This window comes from Macaca thibetana, chromosome 16 (assembly GCF_024542745.1).
Source record: "Macaca thibetana thibetana isolate TM-01 chromosome 16, ASM2454274v1, whole genome shotgun sequence".
NCBI lineage: Eukaryota > Metazoa > Chordata > Mammalia > Primates > Cercopithecidae > Macaca > Macaca thibetana.
Window position 1 is genome coordinate 2,371,679 of NC_065593.1, and position 13,425 is coordinate 2,385,103.

General features: G+C 53.4%; 1 protein-coding gene across 3 annotated transcripts in view; it reads left to right on the forward strand.

Moving 5' to 3' along the window:
• Positions 1-13,425, forward strand: part of B9D1 (B9 domain containing 1) — a 35,716-nt gene extending 22,291 nt beyond the window's left edge. The window contains exons 5-8 of one of the 3 annotated variants that reach the window (XM_050763948.1): positions 6,653-6,749; positions 7,197-7,259; positions 10,789-10,856; positions 11,187-11,474. In XM_050763948.1, the coding sequence (XP_050619905.1) occupies positions 6,653-6,749; positions 7,197-7,259; positions 10,789-10,856; positions 11,187-11,329 (371 nt within the window). In that variant the 3' untranslated portion in view covers positions 11,330-11,474. Of the gene's footprint in view, positions 1-6,652; positions 6,750-7,196; positions 7,260-7,334; positions 7,572-10,788; positions 10,857-11,186; positions 11,475-13,266 lie in introns of those variants that run through there. The other 2 variants (XM_050763949.1, XM_050763950.1) reach the window with 2 other exon arrangements.

Genomic DNA, 13,425 nt, shown 5'->3' on the forward strand with positions numbered 1-13,425 from the left:
GATTGCAGCGAGCTGAGATCACATCACTACACTCCAGCCTGGCGACAGAGCAAGACTCCATCTCAAAAAAAAGAAGCTAGTAAAAGAAGGCTGTGTTGTGCAGTGGCTCACGCCTGTAATCCCAGCACTTTGGGAGGCCGAGGTGGGTGGATTACCTGAGGTCAGGAGTTCGAGACCAGCCTGGCCAACATGGTGAAACCCCATCTCTACTAAAAATATCAAAAATTAGCCAGGCGTAGGCTGGGTGTGGTGGCTCACGCCTGTAATCCCAGTACTTTGGGAGGCTGAGGCGGGCAGATCACCTGAGGTTGGGAGTTCGAGATCAACCTGGCCAACGTGGAGAAACCCTGTCTCTACTAAAAATACAAAATTAGCCGGGCGTGGTGGCACATACCTGTAATTCCGGCTACTCGGGAGGCTGAGGCAGGAGAATCACTTGAACCTGGGAGGCAGAGGTTGTGGTGAACCAATATCATGCCATTGCACTCCAGCCTAGCAAAACTCCCTCTCAAAAAAAATAAAATAAAATAAAATAAATTTGCCAGGCGTGGTGGCGGGCGCTTATAATCCCAGCTACTCGGGAGGCTGAGGCAGGAGAATCGCTTGATCCTGGAGGGTGGAGGTTGCAGTGAGCCGAGATTGCGCCACTTCACTCCAGTCTGGGCGAAAGAGTGAAAGTCAAATCTAAAAAAAAAAAAAAAAAAAAAAAAAAATTAGTAAAAGAATAGCAAGTTAAACCCAAAGAAATCAGAAGAATAGAATGAGAAAGAGCAGAAATTAATTCATTAAACAGAAAGCACATTTACAACAGAAGAGATGAAAGAGGCAAAAGTTGGTTTTTAAAACTGAAAACCCCAAGTTAAGACAATGAAAGAGAAAACAGGCTAAGCGTGGTTGCTCACACCTATAATCCTGACACTTTGGGAGGCTGAGGCGGTAGGATTGCTTGAGCCCAGGAGTTTGAGACTAACCTGGGCAACATGGTGAGACCCTGTCTCTACAAAAAATCCAAAAATTGGCCAGGCACAGTGGCTCACACCTGTAGTCCCAGCTTCTTGGGAGGCTGAGGTGGGAGGATTGCTTGAGCCTAGGAGTTTGGTGGTGTAGCGAGTTATGATCATGCCACTGCACTCCAGCCTGGGTGCCAGTGCTAGACCCTATTTCTAAAAATGAAGAAGAAGAAAACAGGACAGAAATGGCAGGAATGAAAAAGGAACATGTTACAGATCTTGCAGACAGTAAAAAGATAAAAAGATATAAAGAACAGCTATTTGCTATCACTTTGGCAAGGTAGATGAAATGGTCAAATTCCTAGAAAAAGATAACTACCAAAACTGCAAAAAAGGAATACGAATCCGAGTAGTCCTATATCTATTAAATTGAATCTATAATCAAAAATTTCTCAGAAATTTCCAAGTCCGAATGTCTTCATTACTGAGTTCCACCAGGCATTTAAAGAATGACACCTTCCATGGCAGAAGTGCAAGAAAAAAAAGAAGAGGAAGTAACAGCAGACTTACACAAACTCCTACAATTGAAAAGATTAAACATCCCCAACTTTTTTAGGTCGGGATAGTTTTGATTCCAAAGCCTACTGAGGACATTAAAAAGAAGAAACTCACTCATGAACATAGTTGCAAAACTCCCAAGCAAAATATTCAGAAACTGAATTCAAAACTCAAAAATGAAGTATTCAGAAACTAGCAAGATAAAAAAAAAAAAAAAAAAAGGATAATATAATACATCATGAGATGTAGGGTTTATTCCAAAAATACAAAGGTTTTATGACATTTAAAGTTGGCCAGGCACAGTGGCTCATATGGAGGCTGAGGTGGGAGGATTGCTTGAGGCCAGGAGTTTGAGACCAACCTGGGAAACATAGCAAGACCCTGTCTCTAAAAAAAAAAAAAAAAAAATCTAAAATTGATCAGTGTCATTCATCACATTAAAAAGAAGAAAAGGCCGGGCGCGGTGGCTCAAGCCTGTAATCCCAGCACTTTGGGAGGCCGAGACGGGTGGATCACGAGGTCAGGAGATCGAGACCATCCTGGCTAACACGGTGAAACCCCGTCTCTACTAAAAAATACAAAAAACTAGCCGGGCGTGGTGGCGGGCGCCTGTAGTCCCAGCTACTTGTGAGGCTGAGGCAGGAGAATGGCGTGAACCCGGGAGGCAGAGCTTGCAGTGAGCTGAGATCCGGCCACTGCACTCCAGCCTGGGCGACAGAGCGAGACTCCGTCTCAAAAAAAAAAAAAAAAAAAAAAGAAAAGTCAGAGTCAGGCCGGGCATCGTGGCTCACACCTGTAATCCCAGCACTTTGGGAGGGCGAGGCGGGCAGATCATTTGAGGTCAGGAGTTTGAGCTTGGCCAACATGGTGGAACTCCATCTCTACTAAAAATACAGAATACAAAAATTAGCCAGGTTTGGTGGTGCATGCCTGTAATCCCAGCTACACAGGAAGCTGAGGCAGGAAAGTCGCTTGAACCTGGGAGGCAGAGGTTCCCATGAGCCGAGATTGCACCACTGCACTCCAGCCTGGGCGACAGAGCGAGATTCCATCTCAAAAACAAAGAAAAGAAAAGAAAAGAAAAATCATGATCATCCCCATAAATGGAGAAAACACATGGTAAAATTCAACTCCCATTCATGATAAAAGCTTAGTGAACTAGGAATAGAAGGAAACTTCCCTAACCTGATCCAGATTATCTACGAAAAGCTTAGAGCAAACATCACTTTCACTAGTGAAATGTTGAAAGATTTTTCTGAGATCAGCATGCTTGTTATCACCGTCAATGCTGTACAAATAAAGGGTATAAGAATTAGAAAGGAAGAATAAAATATTCATAGACAACATGATTATGTAGAATTTCAAAATAATCTATAGATGAATTGTTAGAATTAATAGATTAGCGTGATTCTGGATATAAGATCAATGTATCTTGACAGAAAGTTGCTTTCTGTGTGCCAACAGTAAATAGAAAATGATATTTTAAAAATATATTCTTGGCCGGGTGCGGTGGCTCAAGCCTGTAATCCCAGCACTTTGGGAGGCCAAGGTGGGCGGATCATGAGGTCAGGAGATCGAGACCATCTTGGCTAACACGGTGAAACCCCGTCTCTACTAAAAAATACAAAAAACTAGCCGGGCATGGTGACGGGCGCCTGTAGTCCCAGCTACTCGGGAGACTGAGGCAGGAGAATGGCATAAACCCGGGAGGCGGAGCTTGCAGTGAGCTGAGATCCGGCCACTGCACTCCAGCCTGGGCGACAGAGCGAGACTCCGTCTCAAAAAAAAAAGCTCCGCCTCCCAGGTTCACGCCATTCTCCTGCCTCAGCCTCCTGAGTAGCTGGGAATACAGGCGCCCGCCACCACGCCCGGCTAATTTTTTGTATTTTTTAGTAGAGACGGGGTTTCACCGTGTTAGCCAAGATGGTCTCAATCTCCTGACCTCGTGATCCGCCCACCTCGGCCTCCCAAAGTGCTGGGATTACAGGCATGAGCCACCACGCCCAGCCAAATATATTCTTTATAATAATATCAGAATAAAACTTGTTCTACCAGATAGCAAACTTCAATTATAAAGCACAATACTTATGACAATGTAATTTTGGGACAAGGAGAGACAGATTCATAGAGATCCCCAAGACTGACTTAAGCACATGTAGACCATCAATTCAGACAAAGGTGGCACTGCAGAGTAGGAGGGGAAAGAGGGTCCTTTCTTTCTTTTTTTTTTTTTTTGAGACAGAGTCTCCCTCTCTTACCCAGGCTGCAGTGCAGTGGCGCGATCTTGGCTCACTGCAACCTCTGCCTCCTGGGTTCAAGCGATTCTGGTGCCTCAGCCTTCCAAGTAGCTGGGATTACAGGCATGCGCCACCATGCCTGGCTAATTTTCGTTTCTGTTTTTGTTTTTGTTTTTCTTTTTGAAATGGAGTCCTGCTCTGTCTCCCAGGCTGGAGTGTAGTGGCACGATCTCAGCTCACTGCAACCTCTGCCTCCTGGGTTCAAGCAATTCTGCCTTAGCCTCCCGAGTAGCTGAGACTACAGGGACATGTCACCACACCCAGCCAATTTGTGTATTTTTAGTAGAGATGGGGTTTCACCATGTTGGCCAGGCTGGTCTTGAACTTCCATCTTCAGATGATCCGCCCGCCCCAGCCTCCCAAAGTGTTGGGATTACAGGCATGAGCCACTGCTCCCAGCCTGTTCTTTTTAATAAATGGTGCTGGGACAATTTGATACACATAGGAAAAAACTTCAGCCTGTCCTCATACACACAAGTCCATTTCAGATGGATATGTAGCATAGAGGACTATAGCCATGATATCAGGGGAAGAGAAGATTTTCTGGGAGGACTCCTTAAAGGAGAAGATCAATGACGTTGACTACATTAAAATTAAGGGCTTATGTTCATCCAAAGACATCACTAAAAGTGAAAAGATAAGTACCAGGATACACACACACATACACGCTATAAATCAATAAGAAAAATTGGAAATAAGAAAATAAGAAAAAGGAATAAGAAATAAGAATAAGAAAAATAAGAAAAAGGCCAGGCCAGGCAAGGCGACTCACGTCTGTAATCCCTGCACTTACAGGAGGCTGAGGCTGGAAGATCGCTTGAGCCCAAGAGTTTGAGACTAGCCTGGGCAACACAGTAAGACCCCATCTCTACAAAAAATTTAAAAATTAGTCAGGTGTGGTGGCATACGCCTGTAGTCCTAGCTACTTGCGAGGCTGAGGCGGGAGGATCACTTCAGCCCAAGGGGCTGAGGTTGCAGTGAGCCCATGATTGCACCACTGCACTCCAGCCTGAGCAACAGAGCAGGACCCTGTCTCAAAAAACATGTTTTTAATGAAGAAAAAAGAAAAAGACCATCCAGTAGAAAACCGGGCAAGAAACTTGAGTAGGTTCTTCACAAAAGAGAACATCCAAGTGACCAAGAAACAGGTACAGGTCTCAACCTTATTTCAGTAAGAAAAATTTAAAATGAAGGAAAATGTAATTTAAAGCTACAGTGAGCTACCACTGTTCACTCACTAGGATGGCCCAAATTTAAAAGATTGGTAATGTCATGTTTTGGTGAGGTGTAGAGGGGCAGGCATCAGACACCACTGCTGGGGGAGTGCTGGCTGATAGGGCCATGCTGGCAGCTTGCTGTTACCTTTTGGGAGGGAACATACATGGGCCCTGTGCAGTGTCCTTCTTGGGTGTGTGCGCAACAGAGATGTGTGCACGCAAGTACCGAGAGCCTGCACCATGGTGCTCAGCACTGTGTGCGTGGCCCCCACAGGAAGGGCAGCCCACGTGTCCCTCAGCACTGGAATGAACGGTCATTGTGGCAGATTCCCACGCAGAATGTTACCTGGTATGGAACATGAACACACCCCTTTACAGGAAACCATTTGAGAAAATCTCGTGGACATAATTTTGGATTAGAGGCTGGGCACAAAAATCAACATACTGTATAATTCCTTTTGTATAAAGTTTCAAAAAAAATTGGTAAAAGTAAAGATGCATTCTTTGGCAGTGAAGTCTTAAAGAAAAATAAAGAGGTAGTTTCATAAAATTCAGAATGATGGTTAACTTTGGTGGAAGGTAGTAATGGTAAGGGCACAAACCTCTCCCTCACATTTACTGAGCACTTACTATGCATTAGGTTCTATTTCGTGTGTTTTAGAGATGACGAAACGGGGCAGAGAGGTTGGCCAACTTGCCTCAGCCGCAGCTGCAGGGTCAGAGCCTGGCAGGCTGGTGCCTCACCTGAAACTGGCGAGGTGAAAGCACCTCATGCACCTCGATGGCAACACAAAGCGGTGTTTCGATGGTGAAAACAACCACACCTATTATAATACCTCTAATATTTTAAAGGAGAATGCCCAGAAGGTTTTTGTTTTCTCTCTGACTTCTCCTAGACACCCCCAAAATGAGCCCCCGCCACCCCAGTCCCATGAGCCTGCCTCCACCAGGAAGGGAGCACCCAGAGAGCAGAGGCCCTTAGTCAGCCCTGATCATAGCTGGGGCCCTGGGCCCACAATAAGGCCTCCGGAAGTGCCTCCTTGTACACGGAGTGACTGAGTGGGCCCTGACTCCACAGTGGTGAGAAGGGGTATGGGCCAGGCGTGGTGGCTCAGCCTGTAATCCCAGCACTTTGGGAGGCCGAGGCGGGCGGATCACGAGGTCAGGAGATCAAGACCATCCTGGTGAACACGGTGAAACCCCGTCTCTACTAAAAAACTACAAAAAAATTAGCCAGGCATGGTGGCGGACGCCTGTAGTCCCAGCTACTAGGGAGGCTGAGGCAGGAGAATGGTGTGAACCCGGGAGGCGGTGGAGCTTGCAGTGAGCACCACTGCACTCCAGCCTGGGTGACAGAGCAAGACTCCGTCTCAACAAAAAAAAAAAAAAAAAAAGACGGGGTGTGGAGCGCATGCCCAGGCCTCAGTGGAGACAGAGGAAGTACCAGGGTGAGCAGAAGTCTTTGGCAGAGTCTGGGTTCCCATGCCTGCTCCTGTCCCCTCTCAAGCCTGCCGCCCCAGGACTTTGAGCTCCATCCTTTGAGCCCCCTCAGCTGGACACACCCTGTTGTCTGCCCTGTACCTCCCCTGTGTGTCTTCACATGCCCACCCCCTGCCTTGTCCTTCCCAAGGGCCACAGATCGTGCTCAGCGTGTATGGACCAGATGTGTTCGGGAACGATGTGGTTCGAGGCTATGGGGCCGTGCACGTGCCCTTCTCACCTGGCCGGTAGGTCCTCACTCTGACCTGGGCCCTGGGCAGGGCTTGTCCTAGGACAGACCTCACCTCGTTTTCTGTCTTAGGTTCAGGCTGGGAATGCTCTGGGGTCCCCAGGGGCCTGGGCAGCTCAGTCTAGTGGCTGCGGGGGGTGTAGCCTGTATTTGGGAGGAGAACCTTTCGGATGGCTGGTGCCAGCCACACACCAGGTGGGGTGGGGAGGTCATGGGCCCCAGAAAAGAAAAGACCCCGAGGGACTCTGTTCTCCATGAGGCTGTCTCCCGGCGCTCAGCACCTGGCCCAGACACAGCGGTGCTCAGCACAGGTTGGATTCATTGGCATTGGCCCTGACTTGGCCCACACTGCAGCTGCACTGGCCTCATGTGAGTGTTTCTTCTCCCTGGAGGCTCAGAAAGGTCTGTTACTCAGCACGTCTGTCTGCAAAAACATTTGTTTCAGGCACAAAAGGACCATCCCCATGTTTGTCCCAGAGTCTACATCCAAATTGCAGAAGTTTACAAGGTGAGTCTTACACCCATCACCCCAGCCCCTCCTTCTGATCTACTGGATGAACGGATGTCCCATCCTACCCCTTAGTTTGTGCCTGGTCACCTCCTCAGATCTGCAAGCTGCTCCACCCACTGGGGACAAATAGAAACAGGTCCCCTGGGAGTGCTGAGTCACGGGGCTCCCTTCAGCCCTGTTCTAGCAGCAGGAGGCCGGGCAATTTTAACCTGTGCCCTGTGAAAAATCTGTGTGTCAGATGGAGCAGAGGAAAAACTCTTGTCAGATGGGAAAATACTCATGACATAATGTGACATTAAAAGGTGGGAAACAAGAGGATATAGCAGTATGAGTCAGACACCTTGGAACAGTAATCATGATCAACGGCTTTACATGTGGGAGTCTCTGGCTGGAGCTGACATTTGTGCAGAGGCTTAGTGTGGAGGGAAGAGCCGGGGAAGAACACGAGGCACAGGGAACAGTGCCTGCCAGGCTGAGGACAGCATGAGCTTAGCATGCTAGGAGAAGCCAGGATGGCGGTGTGGCCAGGACGGCAGTGTGGCCAGGACGGCAGTGTGGCCAGTAAGTGGTAAGCCAGGCAGAATGAGGGAGACATCAGGGAGGCGGGCAGGGACCAGGACACAAGGGCCTGCAGGGAGGGGCCAGGACACAAGGGCCTGCAAAGAGGGCCCAGGGGATGCCGGGATGCAGCCCCAGCAGGAAGGCCTCTTACTCCTGCCCACATCCAAGTGGGAGCTTAGAGGGCCAGCTGGGCCCTGGCCTTCTGACTCGAGGCCCATTAGCACAGTTGGGCAGCAAGCCTCTGCCGCCCCCCAGCAGATCAGTGAGGCACAAGGGGAACATGGAGGACTCCCTGGGTTCCAGGGCAGCAGCCAGCAAGCAGCCCCTGCGAGCCTGGCCACTACTGGGCGTGAGACCAGGCCAGAGCCCTGCTGGGTGGAGGGACAGCATCATGCCTCAGGGCCGAGAATGCCTCACTGAGCTCTGAGAGCCATGGAGGGGAGGAACGGCAGGGTCTCCACTGACCTCAGCCTGAGAATTTGTGTGCCCACTGCCCCAGGAGTCCTTCTGGGAGGCCACCCTGTGGCAAAGGACTTCTTTCCCAGATGACCTGGGCCAGTATCACCTGGAGGTGACAATCCCCATGCCACAGGCTGTCAGGGAGGCAGCGAGACAGTGCCTGTCAGTGGGTTGGGAAGGCCTAAGGGATTAGGGACCCACACAGCCATCCGGGCTGGGTTGTTAACCCTGTTCCACCGCCCACAGCTCCAAGGAGGACTTTGGGCCCTCAGGGAACAGCTCGCTGAGGAAAGGGTTTCCGAGCCCCTGTGGAGGGGCTCACAACTGGGCAAGGCAGTATGTGCTTGGATTACAAAAACGGGGGAGAGGGTCTATTAGTGAAGGCAATTTGATTGGCATAATCTTCCCAAATGTGGAGGCTCCTTGCTCAGACTGAGGCCTCGGTCATCCCCACCCCTCTCCCAGCCTCTCCCCACATCCTCCAGCGCTGGCCCAGGGCCTGCCTCAAACACTCTTGACCCCTGTATTCGTTTCCCACGGTGGCTGCTGCAACAAAACACACAAATGTGATGGCTGAAAACAGCAGAAATGTATGTCCTCACAGTGCTGAAGGCCAGAGTTCAAAATCCAGGTCACTGGGCCCAGAAAGGCGCCCCCGGGCTGTGCTCCCTCCTTAGGCTCTAGTGGAGACTCTGTTTATTGCCCTTTCAGCTTCTGGGGGCCCCACCCTTCCTTGGCTTATGGCCTCACCACTCGAGTCCCTGCCTTTACGGTCACAGGGCCACCTCCTCTGTCTCCCTCTCTGATAAGGATACTTGTGATGGCCTTTAGGGTCCACCTGGATAGTCGCCTCAAGATCCTTAGCCTAATCATATCTGCAAAGTGCACGTGACCCTGTTTCTCAATAAGGTCACGTGCACGGTTTCCCAGGACTAGGATCTGCTGTCTTTGAGGGGCCGCCATTCAGCCTGCTGCAACCCCTCCAGTCTAGTCTTCACACAGCAAGAAAAACGGTGTTCCTAAAACACAATTGGGGTTGCACCCCTCGCCTGCTAGAACCCGCCCAGGCTGTGCCTCTGTCAGGATGGACTTCAACCAGAATGCTGCCAGGCTGGTAGTCGGGCCCTGCCCACGCCATGGCCTCTGCCCACTTGCTTCCCATCCGCCTCAGTTCCTCCAGCCTGAGGGGTCCTTCCCTGCCTCAGGTCCTTGCCTGGAATGCCCTCCCAGAACAGTCTGTCTTGTCTCTCCCACCCCAGCCAGCTAAGCAGACCACCCAGGTGGACCCCAGGAAAGAAACTCAGTGGCAACGGGAGCTCCATGTGAGCGCCGGGCTGGGATCTGCTGGGCACAGTGGGGACGCTCCCAGGCCCCTGTCCTCACACACAGCCTCCTGTGAGGTGGGTGCTGTGACAGCCTCGCTCTCCCGAAGGAGAAACTGGCGCAGGGGTTGTGGCTGCCCATCCCTTCCCCCTGGGGAGCGCCCGCTGGCTTTCACTCCCTGGCTTCCTCCTTGGGGTTGGGGGCTGGTGGGCAGTGCTCCCTGGCTGTGGTCTCCACAGGCCAACTCTGCAGCAGCCGGGAGCCCCTCCCTGCCCTGGGCCCCTCTGCAGCAGCCCCAGGTGAGCGCTGGTGCCCACCTCAGAGACAGGAGGGCGGTGTGTGGGCTGTTGCGTCGCCACGGTTGCCAGTGACCCTCGGGGGCTGGGTGTGTCCTTGCGGGGGGCCCTGGGAGCTGTGGTGCAGGGGAGGCGCGGCCGCGAGTCCCGGCGGGGCGAAGCCCGCGGCTGCCGGACCCACCCGGCCGGGAATAGTGCTCCTGGTTGTTTCCGGCTCGCGTGGGTGTGTCGGCGGCGGGGCCTGACACCCCCGGCCTCCTGGCCTCCCGCCCGGCCCGACTGGGGTCTGGGGCTAGGGAGGGCACATGCTCAGCCTGGTGGCTGTGGGCCACCCCTGGCAGGGCCTGCGGTGGGTGCCAAGATGGGAAGTGACATGTCCTGGACCCCACACTAGTGGGAGGCAAGGCTGAGGAGGCCAGTTCGGGCCCTTCTGCCCACCCCACAGACTCTCTGGGGTAGGGTCCCCCCTTCCAGGAAGGCTGGAGGGTCACACTGTCCCCGCCCCTCCCCCACCTCAGCTGCTGTCACTTTTCTGGGATTTCTGGGGGTTCAGGCAGCACCCCCACCCCGGAATCTCCCTGAGCTCTCATTCCCAGTGAACCAAACCCATGGAAGCCAGAGACGGAAAAGCCTAACCGGCCAGCGGAGGCAACGTGGCCCACAGAGCGCCTGAGGCCTGGCTAGGCTGTGTGACCCCGGCAAGGGACAGCACCACGCTGGAGCCCGGCCACCAGGAAGGCTCTGCTTAGGGCCTGACTCCTGGTGGGGGTGGGGTGCAGCTGGAGCAGGAGTACTGGTTTCTGAACAGAGAGCCCACATCCAGCGTTGTCCAAGGCCAAGAATGCCCGGGTGGGGCCCTGCTCACCTGTGTTCTTCTGTGTTCCCAGCTGGTTCATGGGGCGGCGACCCGAGTACACAGACCCCAAGGTGGTGGCTCAGGGTGAAGGCCGGGAAGGTAAAGCTCCCTCCCCTCCTCTACCCTCAGCCCCCAGACAGGTTAGAACCTGGGAGTAGATGGGCCCAGGGTTGGGGTGAATGCCGGGGACCTGCCAGGCACATGGGAGCTAGCCCACAGATGTTCCCAGATGAGGGCCTGGTTGGAGCACAGAGGGTTTGTCATGTCTGCCTGTCCTGGCAGCCCCTTTACCTCCCAGTGAGGGGCATGGGTCAGGCGCTGTTGTCCCCATTTTACAGATGAGAACACTGAGGCTGAGAGATTCCCAGATCAACCTGGGTCTGTCTCTGCCCCATCCCAGCCTGACTGATGCTGTCCTTCTGTCCCCAGTGACCCGTGTCCGTTCTCAGGGCTTTGTCACCCTCCTCTTCAACGTGGTGACCAAGGACATGAGGAAGCTGGGCTACGACACTGGGCCTTTGGACACACAGGGTGTGTCGCGGCCCAGCCCACCCCAGGGCTTCCCCCAGTGAAGGCTCCCCAGGCTGCAGAGTTTCTGATAATGAAGGGCTGCCTTCCCGGAGTCAGGCGGCTGGCCATCAGCCTGAAGGGCAGCCTGGTGGTGGGAGCTGGGGGCACACAGAATAGTTTTATATAATAAAGTCTCATTTTCAGAGAGCCTAGGCCTGGGGCTGCCTTCTCTCCTGTTTAGCCCCTCCCCCACAGGAGCTGGGAGCTCTTGGGCCTTTCCTGGCCCCACCTCCAGGGCCCTCCCTGTCCCTACCCCTTGTGCCATGGAAGCTGCCAGAAGACCAGACCGTGCAGCAGGATGGCATCTGGGATGGGAGCTTTGACATCACCAGGTTCTGCCACTCACAGCTGTGGCCTTTTCTATACCTCAACACATTGTTCCTTGAACTGGGCATGGCACCCTCCTTGGAGGCTTGGGGGTTAAGTAGAATCACCCACTCAGCCATGCTCCTGGCCACCAGCCTCCCTTGGCAAGGAGAGAACCCTGTTATCGGGAGCTGGATGGTGAGGTACCTGGGGGACAGCAGACCCTCAGGCTGCCCACTCCCCTCTCTGCTCCTCCCTACCCACAGTCCAAGGATGGGGGCTGGAAATCTCCCAGAGGTGGGAGGCTGCTGGCTGGGGTCGCAGGAGAGGAAGGTGAGCCCCCTGGCTCAACACCCTGACCTCTAAGGTTGTCCGGGCCCTTCTGGAAGCAGAACCCCTTTAGCATTACTTTGGGGGCCCTGGCCCTGGGCCTCCCTACCTTCCCAAGAACCCCTGGCACCTCACGAGGCAGCCCTGGGCCCTCTCTGTCCTGCCACTGAGCTTTAGGCAGACATGGTGCCCCAGCCTGGATACTGCCCTCAGCGGGATCCAAAAGAAACCACAGGCTCCTGGCACACCCCCACCTCCCAGCCTCGCCCATGTTGCCCTGGACTGTCATGGGCACTTGCCCTGAGACCATCTGGGCTGACCCTCTTCTGCTCTTTGTCTCACAAACACTCCCGTGCCCTCCCCAGAACTCACTGTGCGTTCTGGAACTCATGGTCTGTTGGCAGCAAAATTCCTGTGATTCCCACCATCTTCTCGGAACAGGAAGTTCCCTCTGCCTTCCGGCCTTACTGAAGCCCGCTCAGTCCCCTGCAGCCCTCTTAAGTAGAATCTTTTTCCTCCCACTCCCCATGTGCAGTGAGCCTAGAGCAGGGGTGTGTCCTTGCCTCTTCCTCAGCCTCCTCACTTGGAACGATCTTCACCTCTACCCCTCACAGCCAGGCATATCTCCTGTTACTGGTGAAGGCACTGCCTCCGAGGTCTAGATCGAGGCATCCCTCCCTCAGGCCAGGCCCTTCCCCATGTGGCACTTCCCTGTGCTCTTCAAACCACCAGGCCCTCCAAGCCCCGGGACCAGCCCCTTTTTCCTTGCTTTCCTCCCAACCCAGTTTAGAACTCCTGGTCATCTGCATGCACTGCCCCATAGTGGCCTCCATCCTTCGTTTATGCTCACCCGGCAGAGTCTCCACCCTGGTGACAGCCAGCTGTTCCTTCGCCTGCCCTGCACCTGCCTGAGCCCCTAGAGCCACGACGGCCCGCGTTCCATCCATGGCCCAGGTCTATGTTTCCTTAGACAACTCCCTCATGCATTCTCTGAGGAAACTTACAGCCTTTGTCTCTTCAGACCTCCAGCACCCTCCCTGCCAGCTTAGCTGAGGCGCTCCCTCCCGTTCCCACAACGACCCCACATTTGCTGCCTTCCTGACCCTACCTGAGGACAAGGCTCGGGTATATGGGAGATGCAGCGCTCTCAAGGGTCTTCTCCCCATCTCCCTCCATCGTGAGTTTTCCTGCACAGGCTCCTGCACACCAGCCTCTACATGTGCCCCATACGTGTCACGGGATGACACAGAGCAAAAGCCCAGCACCCCCAGCTGCTCCTGTCCTCTGCCCCATTTTATCACAGCTCTCCAGAAAGCTGTTTTCTCTGTCCATGGCCTCACCTCACCCAGGCCACTGGCCTTGGTCCACATAAAGGGGACCTGAAACTTCTTCCCTGAAGCCTCTAGCCTGTGGCGTGCCTGTTCAAGCGTCAGGCCCATTTGTCCAGCCTGTCAGCAGCTGG